General features: G+C 57.3%; 6 protein-coding genes across 6 annotated transcripts; 3 read left to right on the forward strand and 3 right to left on the reverse strand.

Annotated features, from left to right (window-relative positions):
- The first annotated feature begins 79 nt into the window (after window positions 1–79).
- Window positions 80–2,871, forward strand: J3D65DRAFT_630978 (uncharacterized protein). Its single transcript, XM_066800874.1, has 2 exons — window positions 80–592; window positions 650–2,871. Exons 1-2 carry the CDS (start codon window positions 528–530, stop codon window positions 2,631–2,633), a joined length of 2,049 nt encoding a protein of 682 aa, XP_066654080.1. The 5' UTR covers window positions 80–527; the 3' UTR covers window positions 2,634–2,871.
- Window positions 2,872–3,786: 915 nt separating this feature from the next.
- On the forward strand, window positions 3,787–4,211 carry J3D65DRAFT_630982 (uncharacterized protein). Its single transcript, XM_066800875.1, has one exon. The coding sequence runs from the start codon at window positions 3,848–3,850 to the stop codon at window positions 4,151–4,153; it is 306 nt and encodes a 101-aa protein (XP_066654081.1). The 5' UTR covers window positions 3,787–3,847; the 3' UTR covers window positions 4,154–4,211.
- Window positions 4,212–6,180, reverse strand: J3D65DRAFT_630983 (cytochrome c oxidase assembly protein-like protein cox15). The gene is made up of 2 exons (XM_066800876.1): window positions 5,797–6,180; window positions 4,212–5,744 (listed from the first exon to the last, which is right to left on the reverse strand). The coding sequence occupies exons 1-2, from the start codon at window positions 6,168–6,170 to the stop codon at window positions 4,625–4,627; spliced, it is 1,494 nt and encodes a 497-aa protein (XP_066654082.1). The 5' UTR covers window positions 6,171–6,180; the 3' UTR covers window positions 4,212–4,624.
- A 1,212-nt stretch (window positions 6,181–7,392) lies between these two features.
- Window positions 7,393–9,834, forward strand: J3D65DRAFT_555359 (uncharacterized protein; the record flags this gene model as incomplete). The annotated part of the gene is made up of 2 exons (XM_066797225.1): window positions 7,393–9,573; window positions 9,709–9,834. The coding sequence occupies 2 exons, from the start codon at window positions 7,393–7,395 to the stop codon at window positions 9,832–9,834; spliced, it is 2,307 nt and encodes a 768-aa protein (XP_066654083.1).
- A 1,498-nt stretch (window positions 9,835–11,332) lies between these two features.
- Window positions 11,333–13,272, reverse strand: J3D65DRAFT_669430 (uncharacterized protein; the record flags this gene model as incomplete). Its single annotated transcript, XM_066803199.1, has 3 exons — window positions 11,333–12,486; window positions 12,550–13,137; window positions 13,218–13,272. The coding sequence occupies 3 exons, from the start codon at window positions 13,270–13,272 to the stop codon at window positions 11,333–11,335; spliced, it is 1,797 nt and encodes a 598-aa protein (XP_066654084.1).
- Window positions 13,273–14,845: 1,573 nt separating this feature from the next.
- On the reverse strand, window positions 14,846–16,802 carry J3D65DRAFT_574479 (uncharacterized protein). The gene is made up of 2 exons (XM_066797655.1): window positions 16,556–16,802; window positions 14,846–16,505 (listed from the first exon to the last, which is right to left on the reverse strand). The coding sequence occupies exons 1-2, from the start codon at window positions 16,778–16,780 to the stop codon at window positions 14,862–14,864; spliced, it is 1,869 nt and encodes a 622-aa protein (XP_066654085.1). The 5' UTR covers window positions 16,781–16,802; the 3' UTR covers window positions 14,846–14,861.
- Window positions 16,803–17,279: the final 477 nt, after the last annotated feature.

Here is a 17,279-nt window from a genome sequence, read left to right on the forward strand (position 1 = left end):
TCGGCGCGGCTGGGAAGAACCCAGCAGACGCGCTGACTACTGCGCCCGGCCGTCGACGTCCCTTTGCGCGCCTCGACCACGACACGTCCTCAACACCTACACACAACGGGCATCTTTGCCGCTCCCGCCCTGCCGCCTTGCGTCCCTTGATGCTCGTTCAGCACGCCCCGGCAAATTGCTGATCCGCCTCCCCATACTCTACGTCGTGTTCCCTGTCGGCGACAACTCGCGCCATCTCGCGTCTGCTGATGATGCTCTCTCCAGTCCGATGATCCCAATCACCATCATGAGCCCCTTGAGGCGTTCGGCATGCCGGCTCACCACGAGTCTCCACTGTACGGTCTACAGCCGTGCAGAAACCACCATGTCGACGACAATATAAACACTTTGCCGGCTCCTTTCTTGCCTGACCGCCAGCGCCAGTCACTCGTTCTTCTGGGCTCTCCCTTGTCTTACTGCTGTCCTTCTTTTGATTCCGACCCTTGTTTTTTTAGCAAGTCAAGACTGGACATACCAATTTAGCCATCATGATCGTCCTCAAGGCTTTCACCGTTCTTTCGCTTTTGAGCTCTTTCGCCTCCTCCCGCCTCATGTACGATCTCCCTCACGAGTCAAGCCATGAAATGCCCCTCTGACCTTTTGATTGCAGCGATGGCTCCCAACACACTCCTTACCGTGGTGCAAATGTGAAGCGCGATATGATCAGAGGCGCCGATGCCAACACCACCACTCTCGAAGACTACGAGTACGTCATCGTCGGCTCGGGTCCCGGTGGTGCTCCTCTGGCTGCCAGGCTCGCCATCGCCGGCCACAAGGTCCTTCTCCTCGAGGCTGGTGGCGATGAGCACAACACGACCGAGTTCAACGTTCCTGCGCTGCACTCAGTTGCTGCCGAGTACGAGCCCATGAGGTGGGACTACTTTGTCCGCCACTACGACAACCAGACGCAGAACGGGCGGGACACCAAGCTCGTCTACACCAATGCTGATGGCAGTCGCTACACTGGCGCCAACCCTCCCGAGGGCGCCGAGCCCCTGGGTATCTTGTACCCCCGTGTCGGTTCCCTTGGTGGCTGCGCATCCCACAACGCCCTGATTACCGTCTACCCGCACGCAAGTGACTGGAGTACCATCCAGGAACTTACTGGCGATGACAGCTGGGCCCCCGACAACATGCGCAAGTACTTTGAGCGTCTCGAGAAGGTCCGCTACCTTCCCAACAGCATCACGGGCCACGGCTTCAGCGGCTGGCTCGAGACGTCTGTCACCGACCTCAGCTTGATTGCACAGGACTTCAAGGTCCTTTCTCTCGTCCTGGCTGCTGCCTCGGGCATGGGCAAGAGCATCCTCGAGTCTGTCGTCACCACCGTCACCGGCCTGGCCCAGGTCCTGCTCCGCGACATCAACAACGACGGCCCCACCCGCGACGCGGACGAGGGCATGTACCAGGTCCCCTTGGCCATGAAGATCCCCGAGTACAAGCGTGCCAGCCCCATCGACTTCCTCTTTGAGGTCATGAACGCTGTCAACGACGACGGCACTCCCAAGTACCAGCTTGACATTCAGCTCAACACCTTCGTCACCAATGTCAAGTTCGAGAACAGCACCTCGGGCAAGCCCAAGGCTGTCGGTGTCGACTTCCGCACCGGCCTGGGTCTGTACGGCGCCGACCCGCGCCGCCAGTCTGGCTCCATTACCGCCAACGGAACCGCCGGAACCGTCAAGGCTACTCGTGAGGTCATTCTCTCTGCTGGTACTTTCAACACTCCTCAACTGCTCAAGCTGTCTGGTGTTGGTCCCAAGGACGAGCTCGAGAAGTTTGGTATCGACGTCAAGGTTGACCTTCCTGGTGTTGGCAAGAACATGCAGGACCGCTACGAAATCCCCATCATCGGCGAGGCGCCCACCAAGCTGGACCTGCTCAAGGATTGCACGTTCTTGGAAGGCGAAGACCCGTGTCTCGAGAAGTGGGAGAACAACGCCATTGGCAAGGGTTCCTACAGCACCAACGGTGTCGCCCTCGCTATCGTCAAGAAGTCCCAGGTTGCCGAGAACAACGAAGCTGATCTCTTTGTTGCTGGCTGGCCCGCCTACTTCAACGGTTACTACCCCAACTTCTTCGCCAACGCCACTGCCACGGGCAACGCCTGGACCTGGTTGACGCTCAAGGCGCACTCGCGCAACAACGCCGGCGAAGTCACTCTCAAGTCGGCCGACCCGCTCGAGATGCCCGACATCCTGATGAACAACTTCCAAGAGGGCGGCGACGAGGACCTCGAGGCCATCCTCGAGGGCCTCAAGTACAGCCGCAACGCGTTCAACGACCTGATCCCGCTCGACGGCAGCTTCACCGAGGTGTGGCCCGGCGAGTCGGTGTCGTCGGACGACCAGCTCAAGCAGTTTGTCCGCGACGAGGCCTGGGGCCACCACGCCTCGTGCACGTGCCCCATCGGCGCCGACGACGACGAGTCGGCCGTCCTCAACGGCGACTTCCAGGTCCGCGGCGTCGAGGGCCTGCGCGTCGTCGATGCGTCGGCGTTCCCCAAGATCCCCGGCTACTACATTGCGCTGCCCATCTACATGATTTCGGAGAAGGCGGCCGACGTCATCATTGAGGCGGCCAAGTCGTCGTAAGGGGTCGAGAGTCGAGGAGTGTGATGCAGTTGCTGTTTGTACATGCATGTCAAGTCATGGGCGGCGGCGGCGGTGTAGGGAGTGAGTGAGAGTGGATATACGACGCAAGGAGTGTACGTTTTCTATAAGGCTTAGGATCTTTTCTATCATTCACCCTTTTGCCGGGTAGTACTTCTTGTACATACATATTACATTGTACGGGGGGCCAAATAATGTGTTAAACATAATTCCCTTTTCCCACACTCGGCTTCTTCTGCTGGACAGGTGCTTCCGTGCTTGCGACCCTCGCCAACCCCTACCCCGATCTTCCTTGGCGCCCGCTTTCGTATCGTGAAATGACGCATTCGCTTCCTGGCACAGGCAGCGCGATCTCCATGACTAGTTCGTTTGTCGCTTCTTCCTGCCGCCGGCCTTGTGTGCTCCTCCCTGACCAACCCTTCCCCTTAGGTCCCTACTCAGTTCTCGCCTACTTTACCCCACCGACTGTCGTGCTATCTCACCGCCTTCTCCTCTACTCGCCTCGCCTTGTCCGTCCACTTAAACAGTCATGCAGTACAAGACAAAGTGGTGGAAGGGATGGGAGGTGGCCGTTGGGATGCTTGTGTTGTGGAGTTCGCCGTGCTTTTACCTCCCTCCTTATTGCTCCCTCTTCTGTCATCCTCACTATGTGCATGTACGTGCTGTAGTTGAGCCATGTTTCCAGTGCACGAGACCACCTCAGTTAGTTGGTCGGTCAGTCAGTCAGTCAGTCAAGTGTTCCGCCCGCCACAGCCACAGCCACAGCCATAATTATAGCCAGCCACAGTGGTTCGCGGTACGCGTTCGGCGCAACTCGCAAGCGTAGGTAGGCAGGTAGGTAGACACACAGACAGGTAGACACACAAATGCTCAAACAACTGGCCAGCTACAGCAGACTGCAGCTCCCCTCTTCCCCCCTTTCCTTCCATCCCTGCCCTCTTACCCAACCAGCAGCACCCAGCATCCCCAGAGAAGCGCGCCTACTCCTTAACCGTCTCGTCTCGTCTCGCGACGTCTCTTCCTAAATGGAGAGTAAGGCGAGCGAGCGGGCCGATCCAGCTGCATGCATGCACGCACGCACGCACGCCATTTCCAATCAAGCAAGCAAGCAAGCAAGCAAGCAAGCAAGCAAGCAAGCAAGCAAGCAAGCAAGCAAGCATCGCTCTAGGCAAGCGAGTCAGCGACTGAGCCACTGAATGACCGCGCCACAAAGATGGCGTAAGCTATGCTTGTGGGTGGGCGTAGCGGTTGCTGTGGAATGTAGGGCGTGGAATAGGATGGGATGGGTAAGGCGGGTGATGGATGAGTGGAGTGCGGTGCAGTGCAGTGGAGATAGATGTCCGTCCGCCATGCAGAAGACTCGCAATAATCTGCAGGGTCCAATGTGCTACTCTTACTCCTACCCAGCCCCGCCACCACATGCAAGTCGCGTGCTGTGCTGCCGCCGCGCTGTGCTATGTAGGCTCCTTGGAGTAGTGCGTGCACACCCGCAATCTATCTAGTCAGGCAATGTATCAGTCTTGGCACGCCTGACACGGCACGACACGACTTAGTCGTGGCGCCGCAGACGGACGGGGCAAGAGCCGCATGGCGCACGCGGACTTGCGGTTTCGTCGGTTGACGAAACGAGTGCGGGGTGGAAGAAGGACGCCGCAAAGTAGGTGAGTAGACAACGGGCGCCGGATGGCGCAAGAAAGATGGACAGGCTGCAGGACGATCTGTTTCGGCCTGTCTGGAGGCAGACGGGAAAGAAAAGGAGAAATTCCGGGCGGAGATGCTGTGCAAAAGGTGACTCGGACGGCGAAAGAAGAGGCTGTGAGAAGAATGGCTGGAAGGAGAAACAGAACTATTCGATGAAGTGGAGAGGTATCTACACAACCCAAAATGTGGATATACAGCCATATTTAAAAGTCTTTTCCAGAAAAACAGAGATCCCAACGCCATTATAATGCTGCTCTACCCTCGATAGCACGTTACCGCTTCGGTGCGGCATTTTTCGCCAGGTACGGCGTCGCCTTGTTGACCGAAGTAGAGGCGCTCTTCGTCCTGACCATCTTGACCAGCCTGCCAGGCGTTCTCAGCCGGCTCCACAGCAGTACGGATGTGGTGAGCAAGGCGAGTGCGCCCGCCTGGTGTGTCGCAGCAAGGTGCGTGGGGACCATGTAGATGAGCGTGCTGATACCCAGAGCTACTTGGACCCACGCCATGTGAACGACACCGGTCAGACCCTTCTTGGCGCTGGCGGGAACCGCAGCGCGAACTCGAGGGTGGAAACGAGAGTACGCGAACAACGCCATGATGGCAGTAAAAGTGGTCATGGCAAGACAGCGGTGGTCCAGCTGGACGAGCGACGGGTTCTCGAGAATGTTGCGCCACCAGAGGTCTGAACGGTCAGACTTGCGGCTGTAAAAGTCATCAAAGAGTTCCTTCTTTGGCGGAGTGAGGCCAAGACCCATCCACGGGAACTCGTTGTAGATAAGACCGGCGTCAAGCCCGGCAACAAGAGCTCCAGACATGGCCGTGACGAAGACCAAGCAGGTAAGCGCGGAGACATAACGCCTAAACGGGCGCAGGTTCGGGTGCTGAAGAGTGGCAATAACCTTTTCCGCGGCAGCAGGGTCAGACACCCAGCGACGTTCCCGAAGAATAGAAAGACCAGAGACGATCATGGAGCAGTAGACCAAAAAGGCGGCGCCCAGATGGGCAGTCAGCCGGTATTGGGAGACACGTGGGTGGCTGCCAGGCGCAAAGAGGTCATCCTTCAGACCGCTCGCAACCATCCACCATCCAATGAGGCCTTGGAAGCCGATCATGCCGCAGATGCCGACAAGTTTCCAAGCCATGGGCTTTGAGACCTTGCGGCGGGCGATGAAGTACATGGTGGGCAGCAGAAAGGTGATGCCAATGAAGCGGCCCCAGAGCCTGTGTGTCCATTCCATCCAGTAAATCTTTTTGAATTCTTCGAGAGTCATGCGGGGGTTGAGGAGCTGGAATTCGGGCGATGCGCGGTACTTTGCAAACTCAGAGTCCCAGTCATCTTGGGACATGGGAGGACGGGAACCGGTAACGGGGCGCCATTCGGTGATGCTCAATCTGTCGAGTGTCAGAGTAGCGATGTTTAGAGAAGGAGTGGAGGGAGCTGTACCCAGACTCGGTCAGCCTGGTCAAGCCTCCAAAGACGACGATGCCAAAGACGCTGACTGCACTTCCGAGCAGCCAGTAGGCGACGCTCTTGTCGCTGGTTTCAGGGAAGCTGCTCTTCTTGACGTTCTCTACAGCCTTGGCTGGAGCGTCTCTACGCAGCTCGTTCGCCAATGCGCCCAGCGGGCTCTGTCGGCCTTTGAGAGCGTGGGTCGATTGCCATCGCAGAGCGCGGAAGACGGGACCTTGCGGGAGCGGCTTGGGCAGTGGTGCGGCGGATGCGGGAGCTAGTCGTGCAGAGCAGGTGAAGAATTCCTTGGAGAGACGCGGAGCCGCGCGCCTCAAGGCGGGAACGGCCTGGTGTAGCAACGAGGCCATGGTGATGCTGAGGAAGAGGAAGAGAAATGGACAGGCGACGATTGGTGGCACGACTCTTTGGAAATGGTGCAGGGTTCACGTCTTGGCGACAAAAGTCCCAGTCGACCATCATGGCCTTATCGATAAGGCAGAAGGGCACAACGGGACGGGAGCCGTGGGTGAGGCTTCACGCACCACACCACGCATCAACCACACACAGCGGTACATCTGCTGCCAGCCTTTCGTTTTCCGGCCACCACCAAAAGCAAAACGGCACCGTCACCGTCACCGTCACCGTCATCGTCACCAAGTCGCCCCCCGTGCCGCCTCGCCTCGTCGTACTGCTGCAGCACCTGATTCCACGCGCGACGGGCCGCATCCGCATCCGCATCCGCAGCCAAACCCACGGCTTAAAGATCGCTACGTGCTTGTTCACGACGTCTTTTGCATATCCGCGCCATCCTTGTGACTTGTCGAGTCCCGTCGAGTCCCGTCGAGTCGTCGACTTGTCGTCGGGTGGCGGAAGCGGGGGCGGTGCCTTCCTGTCACCTGCATTGGTAGCAGACGCACGTCACCTCTGTCGCATCGCGACAAGCCATCTCCCATCTCACACACACCGACTCCGCTTCCACTCTCCTTCTTAACCTCTCCTCGACGTCCCTCCACATGATTCTCCAACCCTCTCCGCACTACCCTCTCCTGCGCCTCCACCTGTACCTCGACGCCATCCTGCAGCCTTTCATGACATGGACCAACAAGTCAACCACCTGAACCTCGAGACATCAGTCACGAATGCTCAACCTACCTCGCCGTCACAGCACCCCGAGCCCGTCCGGCCCCAGAGCCTCTTTTCAGGCCCCATGGACCCTCAAAACAGCTTCCCGACTGCCTCCAATTCCTTGTTCGCTTCTGAGCCCACTCCCTATTCCTTTGCTCCCTCCTCGTCCCTGAACCCCTCCAGTAATCCGTGGAACTCCTCATTTGATGCCCCTCGCTCTGATCAGGCTACGCCCGTCGCCAGCGCCGAAAAGGCCGTCGATGATCCCAGTGTGCCCGTGGGATACGTGAATAGGTTTTCCCATATCCGTCCCGATTACGATACCCCGGCCCACCTGAGTCGCATGTTTTCTGGTCCTGGACAGGCGTCTTCGAGAATGGATTCCTCTTCCCACAATACTCTTTGTAATTTCTTCCCATCGTGTTCCCCACATCCTTGCTAACAGCCGCAGCTGCCAATCCTACAATGGCTGGCCCGCTCCCGCGCCATCTTCTTGACCGAGGCCTCATCGAGGGAGTTCACTCCGACATCACCATTATTGCCTTTGGAAAGAGCTACAGGCTCCATCGTCTCGTTCTGGATCAGGCCCCCTTTTTCAGATCAATGCTCACAGGACCTTGGCGTGAGAGCCGTTCAGGCCAAGTCGAACTACATCCCGAGGAAATCGACACGTGCATCACCGAAGCAGCCTTTGAGCTTACGCTGAAGCGTCTCTACGGCGGTGACATTTCTCAAGACGAGGATGACCACTGTCTGGGTCTTTTCGCAACTGCCTGCTGGCTGGACATGCAAGACCTGGTCGAAGTTAGCATCGATGCCATCCTACGTCGCATGCATCCCGACGGTCTGGCTCCGCTGATTAAACTGGTCACGCTCCAATACTATGGTCGGGCTGGCGAGAGAATACTAGCATCTGCCAAGGCCATGCTCTGTCGCGACGGATTTGAAATGCTGGACTCGAATTGGGACGACATTCCCAGCGAAATCATCCGCGAAATCGTGGGTGGAGACGGTTTCTTCGTCTTCGGGGAGTACTACAGGTGGCGTTTGGCCAAGCGAATCCTCAATCGCAAACTCAAGAATACAGCAATTGCGATGGGTCTGATCGACTCGACCAAGACGCGCAAGACCAAGGCTCCCGACGCACTGGGTCTCATGGCAGTGCGCTTCGACAGCGTCTATCGACAAAATTACATCACCACAGTCTCTGGCCAGGGCCAAGACCCTAGTGGGCAACAGAGGTGGCTCTCGCTCTACACTCACCACGACATTGAGCCTTTGCTTGTGCTCTTGGAAGAAGGCATACACTACATCCATTTGAATTTCGAACAGCTCCAGGGAATCCGAAAGACTCGTGACGTCTTCGACTTGCCCATGGTCTCGGAAAAGGCCATTACAAATGCACTCTGGATGCAAATGGAGCTGCGACAGCGCGTGGTTGCTGCAAAATCTGGAGATTTGGAACTCGGTCTCAGCCATCGAGCAGACAAGAGACGTGCAAACCTCAAGGCGAGCATGACGGCATCACAATCTGCAAAGGGCAAGGGTGCAGTCAGAGAAGTTCCCGAAATGGAAGAGGACGAAGACATGGACTCGGGTAGCTGGGACGCAAACGGCAGGCCCCGGAAGTTTTGGATCCCTAACAGCGATTGCAACATAGTCGTGGGAGCCTCTGCCTCACCGATCTTTTCAGCGTCTCTCCACAGCAACTCGTCGCGTCTTTCGGCCACATTGCAGCCTGAAGACGTGCAGTGGGCGAATGACTTCTCGGCGCCCCCTGATGCCAATCGGACCCACACTCCATTGCGCTCAGGCGCCAGAGACGGCAGCCCCAAAGCTCGGCGCAAGGCTATATATTACACTCACTTTCCGCCATTTCGCTTCGCCGCCGAGTTTCCAAACCCCCGTCTACTCAAGGAAAAGAAGCGGGTGTACTCCCGCAGCGTCTTCTACGCCGGCTCGCTGTGGAACATTTACATTCAAAAAGTCAAGACCAACAAAGGCAACCAACTCGGCGTCTACCTGCACCGCGTCAAAGAATCATCGCTCAGCCAAGAGACTCTCCCTGAATCCGACCAAGAAGCCTGGTACAGACGCATAGATCAGGATGCAGACATCATCAGGCGGCAATTGCGCCGCGAGATGCGCCAGCGCGAAAGACAGGCCGAGCAAATCGCCACGGCCATGATTGGCGTCGGCCAGCCAGGCGAAGACGGCAACGGGTCGGGCAGCAGCGGCGACGGCGACGCGTCGAGCCAGAGCAGAGGCCAAAGCCTCGACCTGCCGGCCAACATGGCACACTCGTCGCGCAGCGTCTACGACGACGCCGAGATCGACGGCGCGCACGCAGGCGACACGTCAGAAGACGAGCAGTCGCAGTTCCCGACCGAGATCCACACGGCGCTGCCGCCGCGGCTGGGGCGCTCTGCGTCGACGGCGCTCGCCAAACACGGCCACGATGCGCACAACTCGGCGCTGCCGCAGTACATTGACGCGCGCCCGACCATCAAGACGTACTTCAAGATCTACTCGCCGTCCAAGGGCGGCCGGCTGCTGTCCGTGTACGAGAGCGCGCCCGACAAGTTCAACTTTAGCCAGAGTTGGGGGTGGAAGAGCAGCACGCTGATGCTGGACGACGCCGCGTCGGTTGTGTCCACCAATAACAACAACAACAATAACGACGCTGCTGCGGCGGCGGCCCAGGAACAGCAGCAGCAGCAGGACCCCGACATCCTCGTTGCGACTGTGCCGGCCGATGCCATGGACATTGATGGCGCCGAGGCGGCGGCCGGCTCTGCGTCGTCGTCGGCGGAGGCGGCGCTGCGCTCGGCCAGCTGGAAGGAGCGCGGCGTGCGGAAGAAGGGCGACGGCCTGTTGCGCTTCATGGTCGTCATTGGGAATTTGTAAAGAAGCGCGTTGGAGTTTTGTCTTGCTGGCTGGCTGGCTGGCTGGCTAGCTGGCGATGGACTGGCTGATTGGTGGTGGGTTTTTGTGTAGCGTCTGTCTGCCACGGTTGTCCTATTTTTGTGCATGCTATCAAGCGGATGTCTGATTGATGGGAGGAGCACTTTGTCGTCGTTTGTGTGCGTGGCTCATGATCCCCCCGTTTCTTTTTCGTTTCTACTTACCTTTCTTCCCTTGCGAGTGGAGAGAAGACTGTCTACCCGTCTATCTGATCATGTCTGTCTGCACTGCGACCCAGTGCTAGCCGAGTGCCGGCGGCTACCTACTGCACACAGATAGCACCTGGTTCTGTTTGCTCTTCGGCCGCGCCTCGTCTCGTTCCCTTCGCCTTTGGTTGGTCTTTACTGGAGGAGTTGTTGCTTGCTTGTTTGCGCGTTGGTCGGCCTGTCGGCCTGGCCTGTCGCTGATCACGCACAGCGTGTCCTTGAAGGGAGAATGCGGATTGGCGTGCATGCGTACTTGTATCTATATACCCTTACCCTCGTCGACGGACGTGTTCATCTATCTCTGCCCATAAACCCTACCTACCTCATCCACATACACACACACAAACAACTCTATCGTTTGTCAAATATCACCGCACGCACATGAAGCAATGACTGCGTTATCAATGGACAGACAGGTCAGGAAGAACCGGCAGTGTTGTAAGCAATTCCATAAGATTGCTCTTATTGCTTTATGGCGTTGCGCAACGTTGCGTAGCTCAACGCAATTAAGCCTACTTATAATGTAACGTTAATGCAATTACTTACTCTTATAGATTGCCCTTATTGCCCTCATTACTTAAGGGTTAATTCTAGGGAATTATAGGAAATTCTGGGAAATCCTTGGTAGATTAGTAAGATTTTTAGGAAATAATTACTTAATTTTTCTAAGTGGTATCAGCTTTTTCAAAATTCTGCCAGGCGGTAGGAAAATTATATAGGAAGGTAAATTAAAGCAATATAAGTGATTCCACGCAATCTAACCTCTTTATTGCGCAACGCAATTGACGTAGCTAGTTGCGCTGGGCAATTCCACGCAATCAGAGTCGATATTGCGTTGCGTTGCGTTGCTTACAACACTGAGAACCGGTTACGTATGCGGTACGATACCTTAGCTAAGAATGGATGCAGATGCAGAAAATGAAAAGCCCTGACGCCGCTCCTGGAAGGGAGATTCTACATGCGACATGCAATGTGGTAGCAAGGTAGCAAGGTAGCAAGGTAGCAGGTTAGCAAGGTAGCAAATACCGCCAGTCAGTCTCTAGGAACTCCACGCCCATCGCGCCGCGTCGCGTCGCGTGCTTCTATCCGTCTCTTCCGTGCGCCAGCCGTAACGTGAGCAAGAGAAAAGAAAGAGAGAAAAGAAAAGAAAAACGAAGAAAGAAGAAGGGAGATCGGATGGAAAAGATGGAAAGGAAGCAGCAACAACAACAACAACAACACCAGCACAACCAAGCCTACAGCAGCCCATCAGGCGCACCCGCATCCCCCAAAACCCGCGCACACATGACCTTGTCGCAAGCCAGCAGCGCGCGCTCAAAGCGGCCCAGCGGCTCCTCCCGCAACACCTTGCGCACGCGCATCTCCTCGACATCGACACCGGCGCGGCGATCGGCGCCGTCGTACAGGACCCAGCGCCAGCAGCGCTCCGCAGCGGTCCGCGGGACGCCATTGATCTCGACGTCGAGCGCGAGCAGCGCCGCCGCCGGGCCCTCGTTGTCCAGGTCCTCGTCGTCGCGGAACGGCACGCCGGGCGCCTCGAGCACGTAGCCGGCCTTGACGAGCGCGGCGGCGCCATACGTGCCTTTGCCGTCGTAGGAGCGGCCGCTGCCGCTGGCGAGGCGGATGCGCACGCTGCTGTGGATGCTTTCGCGCGTGTCGCGCAGCGGCCGCGAGAAGTCCGGTTTGCCCGTGCTGTAGTTGGTCGCGGCGTACAGGCCGGGCGTGCGTGATGCGAGGCCTGCTAGGCAGGTGAGGCTGGCTGCGCTGTTGTAGAGGCGTGTTAGGCCCCAGTGCGGGCCCGTCGGGTCGAGGTTGTCGTTGTGGTGTTTGGTCGTGTGTCTTCTGCGCGGTGGTTGCTGTGGTGGTGTTGGCTGCGGATTGAGCGTCGGATGCGGCGTTGGGCGACGGTTGATGCCGACGTAGTTAGTCGTGGTCGAGTGGTGGTGAGCGAGATACGTGGGCAACGTGCGAGCGCGCTGATGGGCGGCGGCGGCGGCGGCATTCTGCTCGACATAAAAGTCCCTGTTCTGCGCCCAGGCTTTGGCGAGGTACGTCTCGTCGAACTCGATGCCGACGGCCGGCTGCGCCAGTTGGTCCATCATCCAGGCCAGCGTGATGTCGGCCAGCCCCGTGTCCTCGTAGCTGCCGCCGACGTTGGAGTGCACGCCCGGAAACCACACTTGCTTGACGACCGTCTTGCAGTTTTCGGGCCGCGACCACACGGCCGGACTGTACGCCGTTCGCCGCTCGTCTAAGGCCAGCGCTTGGAATGCAAACTCAATGTGGTCTCCGAGTGACGTGTCCATGAAGCGGTAGGGGTGGAGCGGATGCAAAAAGGCGGGCACGCCGAGGCTCTGAAGCCACGGAGTAGTAGGAATGCCGAGGGCGCCTTTGACCGTGAATCAGCCTTGATATCACTTGAGCTGAAACAGCAAAACCGAACTTCACTTACCGACAGTGTCCCAGACTCCAACCGCCTTGATCTTGACGTCACGGGTCAGGCCCATTCTCAGTTCCATAAGCTCCCTCTTGTATCCGTCCAAATACTCATCCACCTTCGTGGTATCGACCTTGTCAAGCTCAAACTCATGCAGATCGAGCTTGATCGAGGGATCGTAGCCTTCCTGTCCAGCATTCTGCCAGTCCTCAAAGACACGAGAAAAGTACGACAAGCCGTTCTTGGTCAGCAAACCCATGCCGCCAATCAGGCCGGCGATGCAGCGGGCCGTAAAGGCGCCCCTGGAGAAGCCAATCAGGTAGATGGAGTCGCCGTCGGTGTAGTTGTTGGCCAGGAAGCTGTATGCTTCGCGCACGTTTTCCGACAGTCCGGCTCCGATGCCGCCGCCGATGATGTGGTCGACCCAGCTGGTGCCGCAGCCCACGCCTGCTTGGTAATAGACGATCTGTGGGTGGTCTTGTGAGTCTTCGACCAGAATGGCCCGTCCGATGCGTGTCACGTTGGAGGGCGTCTGGAGTTCCCATTTCGGGGACAGCCAGGTGCCTTCGTTTATGATGCCGTTGTCCGAGTCCATCCATGTTCCTGCAAGAAGTCAGCACGGCGATGCAGGGTTGCAAATGGACAAGACGGCGGGAAGAGAGAAAGAGGTACTCAAAACTTACCATCACAGCACACAATGAGCTTCTTTGGCTTTTTCATAATCTGATGCGACCCCATTTTGGCAACAAAAACGTTGGCACTCTGAAGCTTGCGAGCGAATCGTCACTAGCCCTTGTGGGGCGAGTAGAGACAGAGCCTCAGCCTCGACTGGGATTGGCGAATGAGAAAGCAGAGAAAATGACTGAACGAGGGTGGAAGGATGAAGAAATGACTCGGAGATCGAGGCACTGCCGCCAGTTGTTGCCATTCGGGGCAGGCAGCAAGAGAAAATCCTCAGCCTTATAACAACGACCATGGCAAGTCGTCGAAAGGGCAGATTCTCCCCCGTCTGCAGCCAATCTGGCCCCATCGGATCCAAACCAAAGCAGCGCAGCCTCCGACCAACACCGACCGACTGGCAAGGCTGTCGCTGGCGCCATTCTACTAATTTTACCATCCGACGCACATGGATTGGTAACCACCTCTCCCATACCTGCCTATCCCACCTACCTAGCTTTTGAGCCCTACCTTACCTTAGTTGTAGCTTATCTCACATGGTCCCCTCCATGGCAGCCATTGGCCTATCGCAGTCACCAAATCTTCTGTCGTCCTACCCGAGATCGCGCCCCGTCTGCCGTCATCCGTCGCTACCATCGAGGGGAGCGGAGCCTCGTGAGGCAGGCACAGCTTGGCATGCTCACAGCCTGACGACGCATTTCGTCGGTTTGCCTTCACTGCCACCACTACCACCACGGATCGCTGTTGATCTTCTTATGGAATGTCAGTGTGCTTCGCCGCCTTTCTGGTGTTACGACAGTCGCAGCATCGTCCCCGCCAAGACGGTGTGCAAATAGTCTGTCGAGAGTCCGCCTACACACTCGATACAAGCCACCTATTGTCCTTTATAGACAGCGTCCTGAGGTCTGACGGCGGTGACGGTGTTCGGAGAACGCCATGCCGCCCAAGTTTGATGCGTACCAACCTACCTTGACCGACAAACGCCGGCGCCTGCAAAGTGTCTTCTCGAAGCAATTTTTCTTCCAGGCTTCATTCAGCTGGGCAAGGCTCCAGCGCCTGCAAAAATACCATATACCATATACAGGCAAGTCCAGCGCCGATCCAGCCTCGCGCACCCTCCACCATTCAAGACAAGCAAGCCAAGATGTTCCGCGAAACGCCTTCGGAGTGTCGAGCTGCGAGGTGCGGCAGTGGTAAGGCTGAGCAGCGACGTTGTCGGGAGAGGAGAGAAAAAAGAAGGTCAAGTATTGGAGGGCATGCGAGGGCGGATAACGGCATCTGGGCGTGCGGCTGATGAGCGCTCGAGGTCTAGTAGTCGGCCGCCATGGTGTGTGGCGCGGCGGGAAGTGACGCAAAGGCAGCAGGGTTGGAGTAAGCGGCGGGGTCGCGAGGGGTCAGACGGCGTCGGCAGTGGGCAATGTTTCTGGGATGCTTCAATATTTGAGGGGTGGGTGAGATGAGCGTTGGAAGATGGGGGCGATGATGGAAGGTCAGCGACTGACGTCGGAGTAGTAGTGAAGTGAGGTTCCTGAAGAACAGGGATCATCCATTTCGCGGGCGGGAGGAAGACGCACATCTCCCGGCGTGCCCGGTTCTGCCGACCACAACCCAACGACACACAAATTTCATCCACCTAACCAAACAAACGCCTAGCTACTTGCCTGCCTCGCATCCTCCTTGATCATGTCGGCCGCCTTCTCTGCGACGGCGTACACAGTCGCCTGGATATTCCCAAGCGTCTCGAGCGGAAAGATGCTCGCGTCGACAACCCTCAAACCCTTGGTGCCGTGAACCCTCAACCGCTCGTCTACAACGCCACCCAGCTTCCTCGGCATCATTGCGCACGTTCCAGATGGGTGGAAGCAAGTCCACGCGCGCTGCTTTGCAAGCTCCTTGGCTGCGTCCAGATCATCCAACACGTCCGCCGCATTCGCAGGCAATGTCCTGCCGCCGTTCTTGATCACCGCGCTGAAAGGACCACTCCGCGCAAGTCTCTCAATGAACTGCGTTTGCCGCCCCAGCAGCTCCAAGTCGACCGGATGGCTGAGGTAGCGTGGGTCGATGCGTGGAGCCTTGGTCGGGTCTGCTGATGTTATGTGCACGTCTCCGCGCGAGAAGGGGTGGTTGAGAATGGCAACAATGGTAACGTAGTTGCCAGGCGTGCTTGGGGCCAGTAGCTGCTGCATCGTCGTCGGTCCAGGGCTTGTGTTGAGCTGAAGCGGGAGAAACATGTATTCGACCGTGGATTCCTTTGGATTCGCTACGCGCGAACGCAAGAGGGAGTACTGCTCGTCTTTGGCGGGAAAAGACGGGTAAGGAACGCTGTCGAGGTGAGTGGAGAGCAGCTGGGAGACTTGTGGAGAAGGCACTGCGCCATTTGCGTCGACGGTGGGAAGATACGCAATCGACAACAGAGTTCCGGCCAGAGGACCGCTATGAGTCTCCTTGTACTGCTGCAGGACAGCCCCGAGAAGGGCTGGGTCGCGCAGATTGTCTGCAGACAGTTGGTCGTCGGCAATCTCGTAGCTGATGGCCGAGAGAACATGGTCTTGAAGGTTTTCGCCTACGCCAGGAAGGTCGAGGACGACCGGAATCCCATGTTTTTTCAACACCTCTTCGTTTCCAACACCACTGAGTTCGAGCAGCTGCGGGGACTGGATCGAACCGGCCGCCAGGATCACTTCTCCGCCCGCTTTGACTCGGAACGTCTTGGGCTGGCCGTCTTTGGTCTTGACTACGACCCCTGTGGCCGTCACCGAGCCCTCGGAGTCGGACGCCAGCTCAATCTTTTCAACGAGCGTCTCTGTCAAGAGTTTCAGGTTGGACCTGCTTGAAACGTCATCGGTGAAGTATGCCGACGCTGAATACTCCCTGGTCCTGTTGATTGGGTCGATGCAGACGGGGTCGGTGAAGGCACCAAGCTTCTCGCCTGCGATTGGATCCCCTGGAAGATGGAAACCGAGCTCCTTGAAGCCCTTGACCCACGCTTCGTTGAAAGGCGAGTACCCATCTGGAATGGTCACTTTCAAGGGCCCACTCGTGCCCTGCAGCTTCTCGTCCATGTAATCGTCTAGCAACAACTGTTTCTTGGTGGCCTCAGATGCCGGGATAAAGGTATGGAACTTGCGCAGGTACGGCGCCATGCCCTTGGCGTCCCAGCCATCGTTTCCCAGCGCCGACCAGGACTCAAAGTCGGCCTTGCTGGGGTAGAGAATGGCGGAAAAATTGATTGCAGAGGACCCTCCCAGCAGTCGGCCACGGGGGCAAGCAATCTGTCGTCCATCTAATCCGGCCTACTGAATCAGTTTCGGACCATCTGACTCGTCTTTGCGGGAAGCTATACCTGAGGCTCTGTCATAAATGCCCAATCGTAGCTGGGATCCTCGTACAGGGTCGTCATCATTCCCGGCGTGTCGACCCTTTCATCCCCCTTGCGATTTGCGCCCGCCTCAATGACCAAGACGGACTTTTGGTTCTCGGCATCTTCAGTGAGGCGAGCAGCTAGGACAAGTCCTGCCGTACCACCGCCAACAATGATGTAGTCGAATACGCTTTCTTCAATGGACATTTTGGACCGATGTGCATGAATGAAGCAAGGTTAGTACCGAACCCAACTTATGCGTTTCGCACGGCTTAAATGCTGGCTGGCCAGCGGCGCGAGTCAATAGGAGTTGATAGTGGAGCGACCCGGGACTGTTCAGCGGGAGGAGTGCATATCTCCGGCCAGCCATGCGGAACGGGACGAGATCGTCGTGGTGTTGTACTTGAAGCGTCAACCAACGAGTCAGGACCACCGGGACCAGAACCACACCCCCGGGCATCCTCGAATAGGACGTCGACGCACATGAATCTTCACGAAGAAAACGTTCTACGGGATTCGTCGTTTCATTGCCCATTATTGGCTCAAAGTTTCAGGGGTTCGGCAATTTGCAACTGTGCCGCATCCTATCCTGGGAATGATGGGCCCACTGGAAAAAAGTCTAATACCCACTATACAGAAGATGTCCATTCACCGTATTTGCTTTGAGCCTGACGACCGGCTCACTCCATCTGCACAGAAATCAAAG

The sequence above is a fragment of the Phyllosticta citribraziliensis genome (assembly GCF_038025025.1).
Source record: "Phyllosticta citribraziliensis strain CPC 17464 chromosome Unknown J3D65scaffold_8, whole genome shotgun sequence".
NCBI lineage: Eukaryota > Fungi > Ascomycota > Dothideomycetes > Botryosphaeriales > Phyllostictaceae > Phyllosticta > Phyllosticta citribraziliensis.

Coding starts and splice junctions, on each gene's coding strand:
- J3D65DRAFT_630978 (XM_066800874.1), top strand. CDS start 528: ATGATCGTCCTCAAGGCTTTCACCGTTCTTTCGCTTTTGAGCTCTTTC. Junction 593..649: donor TTCGCCTCCTCCCGCCTCAT/GTACGATCTCCC, acceptor TTTTGATTGCAG/CGATGGCTCCCAACACACTC.
- J3D65DRAFT_630982 (XM_066800875.1), top strand. CDS start 3,848: ATGACCGCGCCACAAAGATGGCGTAAGCTATGCTTGTGGGTGGGCGTA.
- J3D65DRAFT_630983 (XM_066800876.1), bottom strand. CDS start 6,170: ATGGCCTCGTTGCTACACCAGGCCGTTCCCGCCTTGAGGCGCGCGGCT. Junction 5,745..5,796: donor ACCAGGCTGACCGAGTCTGG/GTACAGCTCCCT, acceptor GACACTCGACAG/ATTGAGCATCACCGAATGGC.
- J3D65DRAFT_574479 (XM_066797655.1), bottom strand. CDS start 16,780: ATGTCCATTGAAGAAAGCGTATTCGACTACATCATTGTTGGCGGTGGT. Junction 16,506..16,555: donor CATTTATGACAGAGCCTCAG/GTATAGCTTCCC, acceptor CTGATTCAGTAG/GCCGGATTAGATGGACGACA.